Here is a 22,631-nt window from a genome sequence, read left to right on the forward strand (position 1 = left end):
TAGATAATAATCTACTATTTACCTTTCAGACTACTACACCATTCAAACAATATAGGCTATACACTATATATATGACTGTATGAAAAAACTATAGGCAGCACTTTATGGAAGGCATGATGAAAAGGCAACCTGAGTCGGGAGCAGAAGAGAAAAATAATTGAACAATAACTGCAGGATGACGCTTTGTATGTAAAGCAACATTATGTATTTTACCCTAAAATTACAGCTTCAAAACACTGACTTTGGTGTCCAAAGCGACGTAACCTGTCGCAAGAACTACGTAACGCTGTTGTTGGAGGAAGCAAGGTAGAGGAGAAGAGAGTAACCGCGCAAGAGACCAAACAAGAGTCAGTCTCAGGATGGCTTTTATTCGTTGGCGAGAGCTAAAAGACACAAAAGGATGCAAGTCAGATGCCTAGCTGGCCATGCTGCACGAGTCAGTAATAGCTAATATGTCTTTTGTTGCACTTGCTTGATGTTTGGCTGTGTTAGGAAAGTTGTTGACTTTTTTCGTTTTTCATAAACATTCCTGCCAATGTTATTTATGAAATAATCTTAAAATACTAGAACATCAACCTACACAATGCATGCACACCAGGCAAGAGACATCCAATTGTAACGAGCTAATGTGTTAAAGCTAAAGGTTTTATAGGCTGAATGTTACAAGCCTAGTCTATGGGGTCAAAAAGCTAACACTAGCAAGCATTTAAGTTTGTGAGTGTGTGGTTTATTTTAAGACTGATTAAGACATACTGTCCGTTGAAAGGGTAGCTTACACATCCGTCTCTCGTGCTTCAGATGTGACTTAAGCATTCCATCTGATCTGTCATACCTCAAAGTATAGCATGACTTGTAGCACTCCTAAACTAAACAAAAACAGCTCCATTTCTTTCAGTGCAAGGGGGGGGGGGGGGGTTAGGGGAGCACCCAAAAGAACTGAAGAAAAAGAGCACACATTACTATACTTTCAGATGCATAATAATAATAATAATGCAGTCTGTGCTTAATACATCAATGTTTGTATTGCTTTCTTGAATATATCTACCTCTCATAATACCAGATCTGAAGAAAGCCTGCCTAAAGGGCTACCAGGAATGTCCAAATGTTGTGATCCCTGCACACACATCTGTTCTGCTGCACATGGGGTTAATCACCTTGAGAATCCAGGTGTGAAGGTCTCGGCCCATTGGTTGAACCCTCTGCTCCGAGGCCACAACTCACAGTGATGTCACAATGGGCCTTGTTTCTGGGAGCACCCATGTGGCCCTTTACCACATCTGCTCTCTGGCCACACCCGTGCTGACTCACCCCCCCCCCCCCCCCCCCGCTCAAGAGGACGGGCGCCAGACAATGTGTCGTGACAAGGCGCTATTATGTGTGTGTGGACGTGACGTGTGAGTGTGTACGTACATGTGCGTGCGTGAGGGCATGTAAGGGTGTGTTTGTGTGAGAGTGTGAGTGTGTACATCACATGATCGTGTAGATGTACGCCCGTGCGTGTGTGTGTGTGTGTGTGTGTACACAGGTCAGAGTGCAGGTCAGGAGGAGGTGTGGAATTCCTCTTCTCTCTGCTGTAATCTGTACGCTCCTCGTGGAGGGAAATGCATTCTGGTCATAATTGAGGAGGTGTATAAACATTAACTTCTAAATCAAAGAGACGGGGACAACAAGACACTCGTAATGTATATCTTTGTAAGGTTGTAAGGTTGGGGACATATATCTGTATCTACATGCACAGTGTTTTCTTTGTTGACGGCAATGTAAGTGTGTGTTTAACACACACAAAACTAGTTCTTACCCATACACCCACAAAGGCAGTGGGACTCTCTAAGCCTCTGTGTGGGGTGTTGTTGCTGCAGTCAAGTCACCATTTTTTTCCCTGCTTTTTCTTTTAATGGGCAGAAAGCAGCCAATGCCGCACCTCATAAAAATGTCAGTTTAGCCTACATTTAGCCTACAAGTCGTGAAATCATGCCACTGAAGCACACAATGAGAGGCTCTGGGAGGGAGACATGCAGGTGAACGAGGGTGGTGTGTCGAGGGCAATAGGTTGCACATAGCTGCAAGGCAGGAGAGATGTGGCTGATCTATGGGTTACAGTTCCGAATTCAGGTCAAACACACACACACTCACATGCTGGAATGTGCAGTTGTGTAACCAGAAGAGGACAGGCTGAGAGGAGGAGGGGGGAAAGGGGAGAGGAGAGGAGAGGAGAGGAGAGGGGGAGGAGGGAAGGGGAGAGGAGAGGAGAGGAGAGGGGGAGGGAAGGGGAGGGAAGGGGAGAGGAGGGAAGGGGAGGGGAGAGGAAAGAGAAGGGGGTCAGCCTGGAGCGTGTTAATGGAAAGCTCCAGCCTCAGAGAGGGGGCCCTCACGCTCCCATAGCTGGGGTCTGCAGGTAAACACCTCACAGTTGCCTCAGCCCTTTGCCCCTTGCTTGGCTCCCACGCTCTCAGGCTGGGTAGTCTGCCGCAGGGCACAGCCTGAGCCGCTGTCGGCTGGCCGCTGGCCGCTGTCTGGGGATGGCACTCTGGGCTGCACAGCCTGTGCACTAGTGGCCTGCCCTTGTAAGGTAGGGTCCAGGAGCTGCAGTCCTCTCTCTCTTTCTCTCCACTCTGTGTGCCCAATGTGGCCAACGGGAGTGAGTGAGAGAGAGAGAGTGAGAGAGAGAGTGAGAGTGAGTGAGACAGTGAGAGAGAGAAAGAGAGAGAGTGAGTGAGAGAGAGAGAGAGAGTGAGAGAGAGAGTGAGTGAGACAGTGAGAGAGAGAGAGAGAGTGAGAGAGAGAGAGAGTGAGAGAGAGAGAGAGAGAGAGAGTGCTGAGGCTGATCGGCTGCAGTGCGGACGGACTCTGGTGGTTATGCTAGGCCGCGCGCTGCAGGCTGGCTCGGGTCCTGTGTGGTGACGGCTGGCTCTCGGGTTACGGCATGTCAGTGGATCCGCTGGTGTTAAATCATTTACAGAGCGCCGAGCCACAGGCTGCCTTGTTTATTGAACATGGAGAGATTTTCAGCACAGACTTGCCATTAAAATCGGTCATCAGCAGGACTCTCTTACTTTATCTCTCTCTCCGTGTCTCTGTCTCTCTCTCTTTATTCGCACAGGTGGTTTTGCTTAGCCCACTTCTGTTTTAGTTTTTTCATTTCCCCCTCCGTTTTTAATGCTATGATTGAATGTTGTATGACTGTAAAGCGTCAAGGAGCAAGTCCTTTGGAGTGCTTTTACAGAAGAGGGGGACAAGGAGGGAGAAAGGCATAAACTATTAATTTAGCTGGTGTGTGTGTGCGTGTGTGTGTGTGTGTGTGTGTGTGTGTGTGTGTGTGTGTGTGTGTGTGTGTGTGTGTGTGTGTGTGTGTGTGTGTGTGTGTGTGTGTGTGTGTGTGTGTGTGTGTGTGTGTGTGTGTGTGTGTGTGTGTGTGTGTGTGTGTGTGTGGTGAGAGGGAGCAGACATGCAAACCCATTCATTTCAGTGGGAGAGCGATGCAGAGCGCGGCCTCCGAGCCTCTCCGCCGTGTGGAGGCACACATCTGTTTCTGTCAGCGGAGCAGGAGAAACGGCTGTAATCTGACATGCTTTTGTACCTCCAGGGTTTGTTTCTGTTTTGGAAAAAGGGACGGAGGGAGAAAAAAAAGACAAATGGAACTAATTGACATGCCCTCCAGTGCCAAGCGGAAATGCCAGCCCTCTCTTCCTCTCACCCCCTGTCTCTGTCCCCCTATCCCCCGCCTTCAGACCAGTAGGGGAGAATGTCAGTCACTGGTGGAGCGGGCAAGACACTCTTGAGACTCCGGTTGGGCTGGTTGCCACAGCAGAGCCTTATTTTTGCCAGTGCTTGCCAAGTCTCTGTTTATGCCTCGCTCTGCCTCCCCTCCCGCTCTCGCCTGCCCCTCTAGGGCTAGCTGTGTTTTGCAAAAGTGTTGTTGATAGTTTCCGTCGCAAGCGTGTGAGAGTGCGGACACGTGAGTAAGCCTGTCTCCTGTTCCTTGTGTGTTTTTTGGAGAGCTTTCCACCAAATGCACGCACGCACACACAGACACACACACACACACACACACACACACTCACGCAACTCAGACACAAACAAATGTTCTATGAGGGGTGTGGTGGCCCAATAACAGAACACAAACACAGCGAGCGAGCGCGTTCCTAGACGGACGCCATCCCTTATCTGAAAGGAGATCTTTCTTCTGGGCTTCCCCGCCCCCATTGGCTCCGTCGCTGTCTGCTGTTTTTCTCTCCACGGCTCCTCTGTTGAGGATGACACGTCACGTCACCCCTCCCTCTCCTCATCCCCCTAAATATAAACATGTGTGTGTGTGTGTGTGTGTGTGTGTGGGTGTGTGTGTGTGTGTGTGTGTGTGTGTGTGTGTGTGTGTGTGTGTGTGTGTGTGTGTGTGTGTGTGTGTGTGTGTGTGTGTGTGTGTGTGTGTGTGACAAGCTCCTGCTGATGAGGCGTCGTTGAAAGGCTCTGCAGATGAATATGTGTTTAGTCCTTGGGCCTCTCTCTCTCTCTCTTCTTTTTTCTCTCTCTCTTTCATTCCACTCATTCTATTTTCATCCCCCTTTCTCTCTCTCGCTCTCTCGCTCTCTCGCTCTCTCTCCCATCTGTTTCATGTTCTGCCTCCTGCTGCCGGTGGCCAAAAGTGGGCCAGTCCGTCAGTGACCAGCGTCCAAACACCAACACACACACACACACACACACACACACACACACACACACACACACACACACACACACACACACACACACACAAACATCAACACGGAACGCACGCACACACACACACACAAACATCAACACGGAACGCACGCACACACAAACTGGTTCACACGCAACCCAGCAGTCCTGTAAGCCGACCATGCTATTTTAAGTGGGCCCCCATTTGAATATTTGTTTGTTTGTTTTTGTTGTTGCATCAGATAAACGGCTTAGTTTGGATTGGTGATGCCATCTCATTTGAATGGGGTATTTGGAAAGTCTGCATCCATTTAGAACTGATCGGTGAAGCTGTGCGCTGAAAACAAATATTGTGTCTGATTGATTTTTTTTTCATTCTGGATTATAATATGTCATGGCATGTGTGGAGTGACAACAAGGCAGGAGGGTTACAGTGGGGATGCTGCTGCGGCATCTCGGAACGCTCTGAGCCCAGGCAGCCAACATAATGCAGGGGAGGAGGAAACCCAGCTGGGCTAGTGGGGTTGACCTTCGACCTCTGCCCGTGGGGCAGCAGAGTTGGCTCTGGGCCAGAGGTGTTTCACAGGGTAGAGTCTCAGTGGGGCGCCTTCAGGTCAGGCTGACCAGAGCTGCCATTACTCATGGGCAGAGAGAGGGGGGAGGGGGAGGGGGGGGGGGGGGAGGGGGCGTGAGCGCCCCCCACTAATGGTGAGAGAGTTGCCTTTCACTTATTCTAGTGTGTCACCCTCACTGTGGGCTCATGCGGCTCTGTTCCCAACCGGCTGGAGGTAGTGTTTCCCTCCCGAGGGGAAGAAACATTGTTTTCCATGTCACAGAGATGGCGTGTGAACAGGGCCTACATGTGTGAGACTGTGTGTGTGTGTGTGTGTGTGTGTGTGTGTGTGTGTGTGTGTGTATGAGGGAGAGAGAGAGTGTATAGGAAAGAGAGTGGTTGAGGTCTGTTTGTCTGGTCAGACCATAATGCCCTGTCTCTTCTCAACTATCCCATCACACAGCCCCCCTCCTCTGAAGCCCCCTCCCCTCCCGTTAATGCTGTCCACTGCTGTGGGGGAAGGCTGAGGAGCATCTGTGTGAATCTAGGTTCTGCAGGAGAGGCACTTGGCCCTGCATGTGTCGGTGATAGAGCGGGACAGACAGACAGACAGACAGACAGACAGACAGACAGAGAGACAGACAGACAGGCAGGCAGACAGGGCTGGTGATGGGGACCAACTGAGCGCTGTGAAGCAGGCAGGGGAGCTTGGTCAGGTGGTCACTCCCTGGTGGATGTGTGGAGCTCCAGACAGACAGCTTTTACTGCCTTGTTAGCAGCCATTACAGCCCATTAGGGCCCTGTAGCACCAGCCGATCACACACATTTATGGGCCTTCACAGTCCCACCGCTCCTTGTTACGAGCCAAACGTCAGCACCTTCACCTGGCCCCATGGTGTCAGTGCACACTGGTCCCTGGAGACGCCTGCACCTGAGCTGCTCTGCTGGGCCGTGAGGCTGCTCAGTCTGTCTGTCTGTCTGTCTGTCTGTCTGTCTGTCTGTCTGTCTGTCTGTCTGTCCGCTCATAAGATTAGTGCTCAAGGCATTTTGAGTAAGTGTGTGAGTAGTGAAAGAGGTTCTTCTCACACTGGAACCCAGAACCAAAGGGTTAATGGCCAAAGTGGTTCTTGTCTAGGAGTGGAGATATGGGAACCCAGGGGTGCATGTCTGACAAGCAAGGCTGGTGGCCAGTGCAGCGCTGCACAGAGTAGCATGCATGTCAGTCCAAGGCTGGTGTGCCGGGCTGTTTAAGGGAACTGATAAACATTGCGTGCGCTGGACCCACTGTCGGAATAACAAGCAGAACGTGAGTGGAGAGGGAAGAGGAGGAAGAAAAAAAACAACACAGAGTGGCGGTGCGTCACGGCGGGAGCCAGCACGTGGCCCAGAGACACTGGCCCCGCCTCTCTACACACACACACACACACACACACACACACACACACACACACACACACACACAGAAAATAGAGTGATGCAGACATAAATGAAGGGAAAGAAAGGTCACAAGAAGAGAACTGGATGTATTGACAGGAAAGACTGCAGATCCCAAGGGCCTGTGCTAAATAGTGTGTCATGTATCATGATTGCACTCTCAAAAGGATTAGGCTGGCAAGGTATTGGACATGTAAAATGCTACATTTGTATAGGTCTGGGTGCTACTATTTCTAACATAAACAGAAATGTGTGGTTGAGTTTAGTTTGGGCCATCCATTTGAAATATAAAGGCAGAATGAAGTCGTTTAGCTGTACACATACCAAACAGAAACATCTGCACTGATGCTAGCTTTTTGGTTTTTCAGATCAGTGGAAAAAAAATGTAATTCATACCAGCATTACAAATGGGTGCTGTTTGGTCTTAATTAAGTCAGTATGTTCATTTCTCACTTAATGGTTTGAAAATTACATCGTAATTCAACTACTCAACAATTTGTGTAAAGGCAATTACTGTTTGTTTCACGACAAGCTGTTTTTGAAAAGGATGTAGATCACAGCAGGATCAAAAGGCAGAAAAACAGCCAAGCAGGCAGCCCTCTTTCAGCGAAGCACCAACGTAAACACACGGAGAGAAAAAAAGACCATGAGAAAATGAAAAGCATAACTGCCATGTTCCTATTCCTGCCAGTGATTTCCGCTGCAGGGACCACACCCCATTCCTGCTCCCCTCTGAAATGGGCCTGAAACACTCTCAGCCTTCTCTCTCAACTGGTGTGTGTGTGTGTGCGTGTGCATGTGTGTGTGTGTGTGTGTGTGTCTGTGTGTGTGTGTGTGTGTGTGTGTGTGTGTGTGTCTCTGTGTGTGTGCGTGTGTGTGTGCGTGTGTGTGTGTGTGTGTGTGTGTGTGTGTGGAGCCGTGCAGGTGGGACTGGGTCCTGGCTCTGGTAAATAAACAGTAGTAAAGGCGCGGCTGCTTGGGGCTGGGGCTTGGGGATTTGGGGTGGGGTACACGCTGGTGCAGGGGGGGTACGTCCTGTTTTCTCTGGAGAGGTGTGAGAGAGGAGAGGAGATGCGGGCCGGAGGCCAGGGGGCTGGCTGTTGGCTCGGGTTACCCCCTCGGATGATGTGAGCGTGTGGAGCCCAGCCCGCCGCAGCTGAGCATACTCACTCGCTGCACTCAATGGCCCCTTTTTTTCCAGGCCAGGGATGAACGTTTCCACCAGCGCGCTCTCCCTCTCTCCCTTCTCTCTCCCTCTCTCCCTTCTCTCTCCCTCTCTCCCTCTCTCCCTCTCTCCCGCTCTCCCTTCTCTCTCCCTCTCTCCCTTCTCTCTCTCCCTCTCTCCCTTCTCTCTCTCCCTCTCTCCCTTCTCTCTCCCTCTCTCTCCCTCTCTCCCTCTCTCCCTTCTCTCTCCCTCTCTCCCTCTCTCTCTCCCTCTCTCCCTTCTCTCTCCCTCTCTCTCTCTCTCTCTCCCTCGCTCTCTTGTATGGCCAGAGCCCCTCCTCTGCTCCCCTGCGGCCAACCTCCCTTTCCTGCCTGCTTCCCTTGGTGCTGCTCCAGCTGCTTGATGTGGTGGGAGCAGACAGGTTGGAGGTGCGGGCCCCGGGCCCCCACCCTACTCCCATCTGAACACTCCACTTCTCCAGCAGCAAGACAAGGACCCACTGGTGCCAGCAGGTTTGAGGGACAGAGGCAGGGGAGGGGGGGGCAGGGGGCTGGGTGGAGCGGCTGGGTTGAGCGGCTGCCCCAGGGGAAGAGGGGGAATGAAAGCGAGCGAGCGGGAGGGAAGACTTTCACACACTCTTGAAGCAAAGGCCTGTCTGTCTGTCTCTCTGCACCTGCACAGGGCCTAGACCACAGAGATTTTATTCTGGTGTGTTTTCTCTTTTTTTTCCCCTCCTCCCTCCTTCCCTCCCTCTCTCCCTCCCTCCCTCCCTTCCTCCCTCCCTCCCTCCCTCCCTCTCGTTACATTTTCGAGGCTGGCTTTTTGTGGGCCTGGTGTACTCATAGCAGTCTGTTGTGTGTCATGGGGTTAGATGGAGCAGTGGAGAGGCTGGAGAGGGTCTGTGATGGAGGAAGAACATGGTGTCCCTGGGCCCTGTGGTCAGAGCACTCTCTCCTGGACAGCCAACAACACAATAGCCCACACCTGTGTGTGTGTGTGTGTGTGTGTGTGTGTGTGTGTGTGTGTGTGTGTTTGTGTGTGTGTGTGTGTGAGTGTGTGTGTTTGTGTGTGTGTGTGTGTATGTGTGTGTGTGTGTGTGTGTGTGTGTGTGTGTTTGTGTGTGTGTGTGTGTGTGTGTGTGTGTGTGTGTGTGTGTGTGTGTGTGTGAGAGAGGCAGAAAAGGCAGGGACACACACACAATACACAAGTTCCCAGAGGGAGGAGAGAGGAGGTCAGCACAGTACCCCAAGGCGTCAGCGGGTCTCCTAAAGACCACAGTCCTTCCTGTGAAGTGCCTCCCACACACACACACACACACACACACACACACACACACACACACACACACACACACACACACACACACACACATGAGGGGAGGCTTGTGCCTTGTTGTGCCTCTTTGTCCTTCATTAATCACAGACAAGGCAAAGAGGGAGAACGAAAGTGAAAGCATGTTTGAGAGGAGGACTTGAAAAAGAAGGTGAAGTGGACAGGCAGGGCCAGCGTGGCAGACGGCCCCAGGTGTTGCGTGGCTCCTGAGACAGACAGACAGCGCTGCAGAGAGAGAGAGAGAGAGAGAGAGAGAGAGAGAGAGAGAGAGAGAGAGCTGAGGCCTGCTGTGTGATTGGGGCCGCTGGTAATGGCCGCCCGGAGGAGCCTGGCTGTCAGGTCATCAGAGGTCAGAGGGCGTCCGGGGAGGAAAGGGAAGATGGGTGCTGCTGCCCTGACGCACAGTTTGAGGCATGTTTGGCATTGGTGCAGCACGTGGGTCAACTGTGAGCCATACTTAGCCCACGCAACCTACAGGCTGTGAGTGTGTGTGTGTGTGTGTGTGTGTGTGTGCGTATATGTGTGCGTCTGTGTGCGTGTGTAAAAGGGTTTCACCCAGCATGCTGCAGTGGTACAGATTGTATTGAAATGGCACAGCAGCCGTACATCATCTGCAGGAGCCAGTCTGTGGGACGGGTTCCGGGGCCTCAAGGGTGGCGGATGGTGCTGCTGGTGCTGTGGTGAACCTCACAGGCGTCTGCAGGGGAAGTGGGGGACTCGCAGGCTTTGATGATGATGTGTGTGTGTGTGCGCCCTCAAGCAAAGGTCGTGACCTGAGACACACCGGGTTACCCAGGGTAACGGGTGTCCCTCAGGCCTGTGGCCTCTTGTGTGGGACACGCGTGGGGGGATGCAGGATGGAGCTGGCACAACCCTTTAAGTATTGAGGTCAGTGTGTCAGGCGGACATGTGTGTGTGTGTGTGTGTGTGTGTGTGTGTGTGTGTGTGTGTGTGTGTGTGTGTGTGTGTGTGTGTGTGTGTGTGTGTGTGTGTGTGTGTGTGTGTGTGTGTGTGTGTGTGTGTGTGGTTGTGTGTGTGTGTGTGTGTGTGTGTGTGTGTGTGTGTGTGTGTGTCAGGCGGACATGTGTGTGTGTGTGTGTGTGTGTGTGTGTGTGTGTGCGGTTGTATGTGGAATATCTGCTTGAATGAGCAGCCTATACTTTAGAGCAGCTGTAGCTATGGTCCAGTGGCGAGTGTAATAGGCTGGTTGAAGGCTGAAGGCTTCTGTCAGCAGGTGGACTTCTCCTGCGTGGTCTTGGCCCTGCATATGGACACTGGTTAGCTGTGATTGCTACGCTCCGTTAGAAATCAGGTTTATTATGCTAAGTGTGTTTGGTGGTGTCCATGTGATAGACAAAGGCCCTGCTGAAGGAACACTCCCACCCTCTCAGATGACTGTAAATTAGTATGTATTTAGCTGTGGTTCACAGTACTGTAAATTAGTATGTATTTAGCTGTGGTTCACGGTACTGTAAATTAGTATGTATTTAGCTGTGGTTCACAGTACTGTAAATTAGTATGTATTTAGCTGTGGTTCACAGTACTGTAAATTAGTATGTATTTAGCTGTGGTTCACAGTACTGTAAATTAGTATGTATTTAGCTGTGGTTCACAGTACTGGAGTATCCCATGTGTTTCAAACCTCCCTACAGACGCAGAGGCCTGAGCTCTGTGCTATGCTAATATGGCGCTTTATGTCAGGTCCTGAATGGTGACCTTGTGTTGTGTGGGTTGTGCTACTCCCCTCTCCCCTCTCTCAGGCTGTGTTGTGTAGCGAGTGTGATTGATGTGGGCCCACGCTTTTCAGCGGCCCGTCGCCTTCAGTGCGGAGCAGAGTTCATTAGCGGAGCTGGAGCCGTTGGCCCCGGCCGCCCTCCCGCCCGCCCGCCCGGCCGCCCGCCCGCCCGCCAGCCTGACATCAGGAGCGCCCGTCTCCCCCGCTGGTCACTGTAGTAACGGGAGCTTGGCCTTTCAGGCTCCGTACAGTTGCATAATGTTGCTGACAGAGCAGCATGCTGCCTGCACACTTATGCAACCTCCTCGTGTGTGTATGTGTACGATATGTGAGTGTGTATGTGTACGCATGTGTGAGTGTGTATGTGTACGCATGTGTGAGTGTGTATGTATCGGTCATTAAACCTGGAAGAGTACCTGAACCACCCTTGACACCAAACGTTCTACCAGACCTCCAGCCAGTACGGAAAGTGGTGCTGATATAAAGTAGGATCTGTTTGTGTAGGAGAGAAAAACGATGCAATGGAATGCCAAGGCCAAGTTGTGAGGATATTGGCTGGAGGGTTCATGAACTCTCCTAAAGCCAGACGCCAGCAATGAATAGAGCAACTATCAGATAACATACGGAAAAGAGACTTGGAGCAGGTCACTGTCTGTGTGTACATGTGAGTGTCTGACTGGGTGTGTGTGTGTCATTACACTTGTTCAACCTGTTTGCCCTCATTTGTTTGTCTGAAAGCCTTTAAAGCCTTTCCAGTTTCATGATCAAGTACCGTGTTGCTTTTTTTCTTTTGTTTGTTTTGTTATTGACCATCCCCTTTTTGCCCTCTCTCTCTCTCTCTCTCTCTCTCTCTCTCTCTCTCTCTCTCTCTCTCTGTCCCTCCCTTCCAGACGTGCCAAACTGCGGCTGTACCTGGAGCAGCTGAAGCAGCTCGTGCCTTTGGGTCCGGACAGCAGCAGACACACCACACTGAGCCTGCTCAAACGGGCCAAGATGCACATCAAGGTACAGCACCTCACTGACACACCACACACACACCGTCTCTGTTTGTCAGTAGTCTTGACAGCTACACAGTCAGCTGATTGGCTGTGTATTAGCGGATTAGCTTGTCTGTGAGCTAGTCAAGTCGGGGGTGGATCGAATGCTGGGCAGCGGTAGAGCAGTCGGCTTCCATGCAGCAGTTAGGAGCAGGAAGCGGCTCACTCGCTGTCAGGAAGTGCGTGTGTGTTGCACCGCTGTGGTGAGACTTGCAGATGCACGCTCGCAGGCCTGAGCTCATTCAAATCAACCATTTCCATTCCACAAACAGGATGACGACGCACCACAAAAAAAAGAGCAAATCCAATGGAGCTAAAAATGGAAAGAGCTTTGAAGAAGAGCCTGAGAGGGCAGAACCCAAACCAGGCCGTGAAACTGTCACACGGAAGCACGTTAGCACGTTAGCGATCTGTACAGTAAGCGCCTACGCCCTGGCCCAAAAAAGCCTAAAACACCAGATTTGCAGAGGCACCTGTGCGTACCCAGCGAGCGGGTTGCACCAGCTGTGTCTCTGTCTGACGCCACAGCGCACAGAGCAGGCAGAGGTCTGGGCATCCCTGGCACCCTTTTGTCACGCCAGCGGGCGGATGTACGCCCCCGATGAGCGTGGGCAGGGAGAGAAGTGCTGAGTGAGTGTGTGGTCACAGGAGCAGCGTCGCTGTGCCGCCCTGTTAACTCTTTGTTTCCTGTTTACGGCCTCTGCATGGCCAGCTCAGAGCTTAGAGCTCCTGGCTTTGGTTTCACTTGTGTGTCTGTGTGTCTGTGTGTCTGTGTGTCTGTCTGAGGAGGCTTTTTTCCACTGCAAGCCCGCACTAACCGCTGTCTGGTGTAGAAACAGCTAGAGAAAACAGATCTGTTGTTGAGGACAGCAGAAATGGTATGTCACTGTGACATTTGGAGACAGGCAGGCAGGTTAATGAAGTGTGTGTGTGTGTGTGTGTGTGTGTGTGGGTGTGTCTGCAGAAGCTGGAGGAGCAGGACAGGAAGGCCCTGAATGTGAAGGAGCAGCTGCAGAGAGAGCACCGCTACCTCAAACGGCGTCTGGAGCAGCTGTCTGTGCCGGGCGTAGAGCACCGCATCCGCACCGACAGCATGGGCTCCACCATCTCCACTGACTCTGAGCAAGGTGGGGAGATCTCTCTCTCTCTGTCTGTGTCTCTCTCTCTCTCTCTCTCTCTCTCTCTCCGACTCTGTTTCTCTCTCTCTCTCTCTCTCTCTCTCCGACTCTGTTTCTCTCTGTCTCTCTCTCTCTCTCTCTCCGACTCTGTTTCTCTCTGTCTCTCTCTCTCTCTCTCTCTCTCTCTCTCTCTCTCTCTCTCTGTCTGTGTCTCTCTCTCTCTCTCCGACTCTGTTTCTCTGTCTCTCTTTCTCTCTCTCTCTCTCTCTCTCTCTCTCTCTCCGACTCTGTTTCTCTCTGTCTCTGTCTCTCTCTCTCTCTCTCTCTCTCTCTCTCTGTCTCTGTCTCTGTCTGTCTCTCTCTCTCTCTCTGTCTCTGTTTCTCTCTCTCTCTCTCTCTCTCTCTCTCTCTCTGTCTCTGTTTCTCTCACCCACCACCTAACTTATTGCCACAGCCAACTGTGCTGCCAGCCTCTCTGTTCTAGACACATTTTCCAGGAGAGTTCATAGCATTAGCCAGACAAGTAGGATGAATCATGGGTCACAGAGGTTTTCTTACCATCTTTCTCTCTTTCTCTCTTTCTCTCTCTCTCTCTCCTCTTTGCTTCTGTCCGCTGCTCTCCCACTGCTCCTCACACGCAAACACTCCTCTGCTCACTCCTCTGCTCACTCCTCTGCTCACTCCTCTGCTCACTATCCTCTGCTCACTCCTCTGCTCACTCCTCTGCTCACTCCTCTGCTCACTCCTCTGCTCACTCTCCTCTGCTCACTCCTCTGCTCACTCCTCTGCTCACTCCTCTGCTCACTCCTCTGCTCACTCTCTCTGAGGCAGAAGGGGATGGGCAGAAGGGGATGGGCAGAAGGGGATGGGAAACAACAGGTGTTGTACATATCCTGCATTTGGTAGGTGTACATAATATATATACAGACATCTGGTGGTAAATACATGATACAAACAAGACCAGTTTAGTGGGTATACACTATGCTCAAAGGTTTACTGTTACAGGGGTAAGGGGAGTAGGAGCAGAGAAACATGTTGATGGTGGCGATGTTATATATTGTATATAAATGCTAGCATAGGGTATGAGGTAGAGTAAGTGTACGGCAGTGCGGTGGCGGTGGGTGCAATTGGCAGAGGGTTTCTACGGGTAGACCGGGTGGAGAGAGTACAGCAGCGTCCCATAGCGAAGATAGTCTGGATTAGGAGAGAAAGAAAAAGAACAGAGTGAGTGGGTAGAGTTTGGCTGTCCATATGCGTAGTTGAGGAGTAGTGGGGGTGAGGAGCAGTGTTTCCACATCCCTCAACAATTGGAACATGCTACAAGGGAGAGAGAACATTTTTGTTAGTAACAGTTTCAGAAACAGATAAGGAGATACCTTTGGGTAGTAGATTTACAGTAGGCAATATGGCCATTTTATCAGTATTATTATAAGCATTAGCAATGTGATATGAGAGGAGAGGGAGGGAGAGAGAGAGCGAGAGAGAGAGAGAGAGAGCTAGGTGTAAGGGAATATTATTTAATATATTATTTAGATTTTAGTCCAGTTTAGTTGATTAGTTGACCCTTGGCCAATGCCACTCACTCTGGTGCCAAGCTGCACCCAGAAGCAGCTAAAGCCCAGGGTAGAAGTGTGTGTGTGTGTGTGTGTGTGTGTGTGTGTGTGTGTGTGTGTGTGTGCGTGTGAGTTTGTGTGTGTGTTTGTGTGCATGCTCTGTTGTGGTGTGTGTGTGTGTGTGTGTGTGTGTGTGTGTGTGTGTGTGTTTGTGTGAATGCTCTGTTGTGGTGTGTGTGTGTGTGTGTGTGTGTGTGTGTGTGTGTGTGTGTGTGTTTCTGACTGCTGTGGAGGTCAGGTCTATAGGGGTCTCTATACAGCAGAGGCACATATCAGGACTGCTCTCCTCGTTCTCTGTCTGACTGATTGCATGGGGTTTGTTTACTAATCTTTGGCGTGGTAAACATCCCGCGCTGTTTACCACTCCAGAGGATTAGCAGAGGTAGCACAAAGACTGCTCTGTGTGTCCACAGTTAATGGCTGCTTAAGTCCTGGCCTAATCCGCCGACACAGAGGGCCCTCTCCGTGGCCCCAAGTTGGACACAAACAAACTTTTTCCCCGTGCATGTGGGTGTGTATGCGTGTGTGTGTGTGTGTGTGTGTGTGTGTGTGTGTGGGTGCGTGTGTATATGCGTGTGTGTGTGTGTGTGTGTGTGTGTGTTGTGTGTGTGTGTGTGTGGGTGTGTATGCGTGTGTGTGTGTGTGTGTGTGTGTTGTGTGTGTGTGTGTGTGTGTGTGGGTGCGTGTCTGTGTGTGTGTGGGTGTGTGTGTGTGTGTGTGTGTGTATGTGTGTGTGTGTGTGTGTGCGTGTGGGTGTGTGTGTGTGTGTGTGCATGTGGGTGTGTGTATGCGTGTGGGTGTGTGTATGTGTGTGTGTGTGTGTGCATGTGGGTGTGTGTATGCGTGCCCCCTGTGCAAGCGCACTAACCCATGAATCCATGCACTACACAGTGAGTGCACCTCCCCTGCCTGATTGGTCAGGCACGCTAGAATGTGCTACGTGTGTCCTAGGGGGTGCTTGAAGTGCTCAGTAAAGCGTAAGAGTGCACGTGGCCGTTAAAGAGCGGCGGTACGGCTAGCACAGCCAAACGCATGTTCTAAGAAGGTGCTTTCAGCTTATGAGGCCTTGTGGCTGCAACAGTAATGCTCTGTTAACATTGTGAAAGTGAGACAATGGACAGATCATGGCACGCTACAGAACTTAAAGAGAGAACAACAGCAGCAGTCACGTATGACCTGCACCGGTGTTCGAGCTCATTACTGTGCACCCAGCAAGCATTAGGATGTGTGTAGGGGTTTATTTACTTTAATTAGTGCCGATACCACAGAACGAAAAGATAACAAACAACAAAACATCCCCCTAGAGAAAGATAATGGACTCTCCCGCTGTTGCAGTCTGTGCACTGTGTTTGTGATTTGTTTTCTGTGTTTGTGATTTGTTTTCTGTGTGTGTGATTTGTTTTCAATGTCTTCTGTGTTTGCTAACCTCCTCGGTTCTATGTTTGCAGATGTGGACATCGAGGGCATGGAGTTCACCCCTGGCGAGGGCGAGGGCGAGGGCGAGGGGGACAGTGTGGACAGCGTGAGTGACGTGGAGGACCACTACAGCCTGCAGAGCAGCTCTAGCGACGGCAGCTATGTACATTCCCACAGACTCCAGCCTCACATCTGCTAGGGCCCTCCCTCCGCCACCGCCACCGCCACCGCCACCGCCTCCATCCACACGCCCACCAGCGACGGGGGCCCCGGCTCCAGGAAAGCAGCCTTTCTGCCTGCCCCCCCCCCCCCTCTCCCCCCCCCTCAATACACCCTTGATGACTTCCTCTCCCCGTCCACAAACCAGTCCTCCTCACAACCCCCCCCCCCCCCTCCCCATCTCCCTCTTCCTCTTCCTCTTCCTCTTCCTCTCCCTGCCCAGCCTACCTGTTGCTGCCACAGGCGCAGATATAGAGAGCGGAGTGGTTTTCAGTGCGGATGTTGGTGGCTTCGTGGCTGTGTGGCTTTGTACTACTTTGACTTGTCAACAAACGCGCTGAGTCTGTGTGGTGTATGTGTGTGTATGTGTATGTGTGTGTATGTGTATGTGTGTGTATGTGTGTGTGTGTGTGTGTACTGAGAAATGACAAGAGGCCGAGTGAGAATATATTTGAGACGGGCCGGAACCAGAGTGGGCACCGGTTGAACAGGAGTGGTCTAAAACTTGAGCTTAGCATGAGGCACACAGGGGCGTCACACTGGCAGATTCTGGTGAAAGGGGACGTGGGGAAGAGTTTGAAAGGAAAAGCACTTCCTGTTTCTTCAGCGTAATAAAACTAAGCATACGACCTCAATATCTTAAATATGTGTGTACCAGCCCAACATGTTTAAACCCATTCTTCCTCATGGGTTTGCCCACGTCTCTTAAGTCCCTGCGGTGCGGCCCGCTCCCATGGTGCACTACTGCTGCAGGGACGAACCACACTGTCCTCTGAACAGAGGTGACGCCTCGACCCCTCACACATGCCTTGACTGTCCAGCGACTAAGCTGGGTGCAGACCCAGAACTCTTCCATGACGTGTTTTTATTATAATTCTTTGCTCAGTAGCACAGTGATGTAGCAATAAAAACCGAAAGCTCGGCGCTTTCTCCAAACTTTTTGAGTCGATTTCTGGGGATGAGGAGGGGAGACACTAACAGAAGAGAGGCATTCACTAAGTCATCCCTCTCTTCTTCTCCTCCTCCTCTGCCTGTTCTCCTGCCGCTGCCCACGGTTAAACCACAGGGTGCTAAGACTGAAAGCACTGCACTCCCTGTCAGGTCTCCCACCTGTGTGTGTGTGTGTCTGTGTGTGTGTGTGTGTGTCTGTGTGTGTGTGTGCGCGCGCGTATGATTTATATGTGTTTTCTGTCAGCGTGGAGGTGACACGTCAAAGCTGTACTCAAAAGAAAAGAGGAGAAAAAGAACAGGAGGAGAAAAAGCCAGCTCTTACGACAATCACTCTCTGTGGAGGAGTGAAGAATATCCATGAAAATTACACTGTTTTTTTCTTTTGTTTTATTGACTCGACTCCTTTTTCAACCCATCTCTGTTAAATAATGACTCGACTTTCAGGAGCTTTTTTTTGGGCATTGCAAAAGCAGATCAATACATGGAGTGTATGTGCTGTACCTGTAGCAGTGGGTGAGCCGTGAGCAGGGACCAGTGCGCAGGGACCAGTGCGCAGTGTGCCTGCGGGGTGCTGTGCACTCACTTACCTGACCACAGGAGAGCCACTCACGCGTAGGCTTTTCTCTCCCCTCTGTCCGCTGCCAGTTGTAGAGCTTGGAACCCAATACTTCAAAACAGGACCAGTCCGTCACGGCAGGTCTGACCAAAAAAAAAAAAAAGACTAAAAGAAAAAGAAAATACCTGCATTTAAGAAAAGAAAAAAAAAAGCTATTGATCACTAAAAGTGATTTAGCACGTGTAGTCTATATTTCCTGTATTAAATTTTGTATTATATTTTCCTAAATGTTCCTAAAGAAAAGACAAAAAAGAAGAGTATATCTATATATATATATATATAGGAGAGAGAAGAGAGACAGGAGGCCAGGCTTGTCCAGGGGAGGGCTGGGGACCGCTGGGGTCCGCTGGTGTCCGCTGGGGACCGCTGGGGACCGCTGGTGACCGCTGGTGTCCTCTGGTGACCGCTGGTGTCCCTGGCTCTCCCGTTGTCATTCTGTGCCTTTGGTGAGCCTTGGTGACTGTTGTCATTTTGCCCCGTCCCTTCCCCTCCTCTCCCTCCCTCCCTCCCTCCCTCCATCCCTACTCAGGTCTTCACCCTGTCGGCACTCCCACTGCCCCCCCTAAACCAGTCCACCCCCCCACGCCTTCGGGGTACACATGAACAGGCCTGTCGTAATGCCTTGCCAAACAGTGCTGAGTGATGGGGACGTGGGTTCAAGGGTACATGAAGAACCAACAAAGAATTTCCCATCATTCCTGTGCCTCCATGCGACTGTCCCAGGTCCCTCCCGTCCCCCAGCCCATCGCCTGCCATGACGCCTCTCTGCCACCATGAGCACACAGTTGGCAGCTGTCAATATCCCTGGCCTCCATTTGGGATGACGACCCCCCCCCCCCCCTCTCTCCCCTGCGTAGCATTGCAGGCCTGAAACGTACTCTCCCCCCCCCCCCCCCCCCACCTCTCACTCTGTGGTTCTTGTTATTGCAACATTGCTTTGTGTTTGTTGTTCATTTCTTTCTTTTCATATTTGAAAAAAAAAAAAAATGGCTTGGAGGACACTGGGAGAAGAGCAACAAAATCGAATCAATAATGGCAGCTTGAGGTGTTCCCCTGCCTTCTCCTTGTGGCCTTCCCGGCCATAGTGTTAATGTGTGCCCCATGGGATCATGGGTAGAGATCCCCTCAGTTACGAGGCACAAAACAGCAATATGACCATCTTGTGCTTTCTGTAGAGGTAAGACTGGGGTGTGGAATGAAAATTGCTTCAATTCTGTGGTGCATTTTGTGACCAACTCTTTTGACATTTATTTTTCACATTTTTTTTTTAATCTCTCCACTCTCTCATACACTGAGGTAGAGAGCAAAGAGTGTTTTGTTCTTTTTGAAAAAGTTCAATTGTTTTTTTGTTTTTTTTTTTTGTTTCATGAAGAGTTTACATTCATGTTGAGGAAATACATGACTGTTGGTAGCAAAAATGTTTTTTTTTTCTTCAGTTTGTTGTTCAAAGAACAACTGAGTGACATGTTAAAAACGATCGAAAAAATCATAACTCTTGCACAGAACCTCCCGTTTGCGACGTTAAATTGGGACTTAACTGAATGGTATTTGTGGGCCAGATATGAGATTCTGTTTTGCAGCGGGCGTCATTTTTAAAGGTCACATGTGTCACTTTCAGTATTTGTGAGGAGTTAGCAGCTCAAGTGTGATACTACACACTTCTGGAAGACCACTGAATGCTAGATAGTGTCCATGAAAGTCCTTTGGGTGATGTGCCTTCGAAAAAAACTTCATGTAACAAGATTGTAAATTGTGACAGAGCCACAGCTTGTGTTGTCTTGAACTTGGGGGAGCTTCGGAATACTAACGATAGTGAGCTTGCACCCGTCACTGATTGATCACAACTGGAATCGCCTAGGCAGTCCAGGTCTGACACATCATCAATCCAGTCACAATGAAAAGGTGGAGGACAGGACAATGATATCAAGAAGGAAAAAGGATGATTCCTGTGGTGCTGCGTGATCATCAAACCCCTTTCTTCCAACCAACAGTCACCAACTGAGCCAGCCAGTGGGCTGTCAATCAAAACATGTCAGCTCTTGTAAGCGTAGAGAGGGCCGCTCAAAAGCCCTCAGCACTGAAATTCATCACGGTGTGTTACTTGTGTATGCGTGTGTTTGCATGGTTGGAGAGGCACAAAATGAACAACGTGACTGTGATTGAGGTTGTCTGCCTGTCTAGAAGAGCGCTGCCAGGAGACGCAGCCGGAGGAGAGCCAGGAGTGAGAGAGAGAGAGAGAGAGAGAGAGAGGGAGGGAGGGAGGGAGGGAGGGAGGGAGAGGGGTTGATGCAAGATGGCACTCCAGATGTAGAGCTGAGAGGAGAGGGGGCACACAGGGACATTCCTGCTGCTCCTCAGGTACTTTACAGATACTAGAAGAAAACAAAACACTTATTCCTGCCAAATAATTTGTCACTTTGATTCATCTGCACCCACTCTTAGAGTTGTTCGAGAGGGTGTCTCGTGTAATTCCATAATAGCTTTACATATAAATGTAGATTTCTATTTTAGTGGATGTATTCTCTTGTTTACCCCCACCCCACCCCAGTCTGTTCTCCCCACCCGGCAACTGTGCCAGTGTCAGATTAGAAAGGTTTCCTCCATGGTGGAATCTGGAGTGTCTTTCCTGAACTCTTGCTGTTGTCCTGTGTTGAGTAGAGAGAGAGAGAGAGAGAGAGAGAGCGGAGAGCCGTGTGTGAGTGTGAGAGGTCTGCTGCAACCCGTGGGACTCCTCTACGAGGGCAGGGCAGGGCAGGGCAGGGCAGGGCAGGGCAGGGCAGGGATGGAGTTGCTAGAGATTAAAGGGGCAGGGGAAGAAGAGGCAGGGTTCTTGCTGGGGGACTTGGCATTGTGGTCAGGCAAACACTGAGCAGGGAGTGTTCTGTGCCCGAGACCTGTGAATATGTTTCCTTTAGAAGATGTGTAATATGCATACAGAAGATGTGTTATATTATATAAGTTCTTTTTTGTGTACACATTAAGTACCTGGTGCTGGCTACATTTTCTAGCACACACTTGAAGGTATTGTGTATCCTTTCATTGTAATATAAGTAAATAAAAATGTTTTATACATATATGTCATTACTTGTCTCATGGTAACAGAAGTTCAGAATCATATCAAACTCATGCAATCACTGAATATATACATCTTTAATTAATATTAGTAAAATAGGGTAAATGTACAACAAAATGCATAGTGAACATTTCTAAAATGAAACATAATTTTATAATGCGAATTTATTCTACCACAGAATCTGGCAAACATTCCCACAACACATGATATTTTCCCCAAACACAGCCAGTAAACACTAATCCGCTGTGTCGTCTCAGCCCTCTCAACCAACTACACGCCCTCTGCTGTTCAGTAGCTGCAAAGACGTTTTGAAAGAACAACACACACAGGAGATGTACACTTTGATATTTTACTGCCATAAGTGGTTCTGAAAGAAACATTAAGTCAAATCAATTGCAAAGAGAGAACAAATATGCCAGTTCTTGACAAAATTGGCAAGCATTTGATTTAAGCAACACAATATGCCAGCCATAGTCCTTGCATAGTACAGATCACATAGTTAGATCGTGTCTTCATTCCCAATATTGGTAGTCTCCTTGCTCAAGTCCATGAATCCAAAGATGCACATTCCAGCTCTTCCAACACAAATGTCTTCAGGCGGGCACAGCACACTTTTGTGTAAACAGTTCTAGTCCGTTGTTTTCCACAGATTGTAGTGATTGTGACAAGACAATACTGAGAAAACAATGTATCGGATTATTATATCCAGCAGTTACTATAATTAACAACATCCTTCATGGATGGCAAATACATCATAAGGCAAACACAAATCATCATACACTAAAACATAAGACATAATAGTAATCTCTAACATATTATAATGCCTGTGGTGTGGAAGCAAATCTTGATCCACAATTAAATAATTACATACAGATCTAATATCCTAATATTCACAAAATCATTCTATAAAACCCAATGAAATCCATCTACATGGAATGCAGCCGTGTGCTTCAAAACACACTTCACACACCAACACTCATATTGGACTATTGTCCTTGTGTTTAAAAATAAACCCCCCTAAAACCGCATGCATCAAATTATTCTGGTTTTTGAAATGATGGAAAATATTCTAGTATACTACAAAACTAGTATACTATTCTAGTTATTCATAAGCAACTTCATTTTCTTTCTCTGTGCATTCCTCTACATTAAAATGGTTTTTGTGTGCGTCCTTGCGTCCAAAAAGAGTCTCGTGCCCTCCGTCTCTGAGCGTGAGAGAGGTAAGAAGCAGACGTGTGTCTGCACCACAGTGCAGTACCTGAGAGTCAGTGCTACGTCATTTAAAACAAGAGGGAACAAGAAGAGATCAAAAGATTGAGCGAGATAAATATAGACAGAAAGAGAGAGGGGATAGAGAGAAGAGAGAAACAGGCTTGATCCCATTAAGGCTCCGATCAGAGGGAAGGCACACCTGTTTGGTGTGTGTGTGTGTGTGTGTGTGTGTGTGTAGGTGCATGCACGTCTGTCTGTGTGTGTGTGTGTGTGTGTGTGTGTGTGTGTATGTGCGAGTGTGTGTGTGTGTGCGCGAGTGTGTGTGTGTGTGTATAGGTGCATGCACGTCTGTGTGTGTGTGTGTGTGTGTGTGTGTGTATAGGTGCATGCACGTCTGTCTGTGTGTGTGTGTGTGTGTGTGTATGTGCGAGTGTGTGTGTGTGTGCGAGTGTGTGTGTGTGTGTGTGTATAGGTGCATGCACG

At 49.8% G+C, this 22,631-nt stretch overlaps 1 protein-coding gene across 1 annotated transcript in view; it reads left to right on the plus strand.

Moving 5' to 3' along the window:
* mxd4 (MAX dimerization protein 4) overlaps positions 1 to 16,322 on the plus strand; it is a 27,374-nt gene extending 11,052 nt beyond the window's left edge. The window contains exons 4-6 of the mRNA XM_012831772.3: positions 11,784 to 11,898; positions 12,895 to 13,057; positions 16,110 to 16,322. Coding sequence (XP_012687226.2) covers positions 11,784 to 11,898; positions 12,895 to 13,057; positions 16,110 to 16,276 — 445 coding nt within the window. The 3' untranslated portion in view covers positions 16,277 to 16,322. The remainder of the gene's footprint in view (positions 1 to 11,783; positions 11,899 to 12,894; positions 13,058 to 16,109) is intronic.
* The last annotated feature ends 6,309 nt before the right edge of the window (positions 16,323 to 22,631 follow it).

Source organism: Clupea harengus, chromosome 22 (genome assembly GCF_900700415.2).
Source record: "Clupea harengus chromosome 22, Ch_v2.0.2, whole genome shotgun sequence".
In the NCBI taxonomy this organism is placed as follows: domain Eukaryota; kingdom Metazoa; phylum Chordata; class Actinopteri; order Clupeiformes; family Clupeidae; genus Clupea; species Clupea harengus.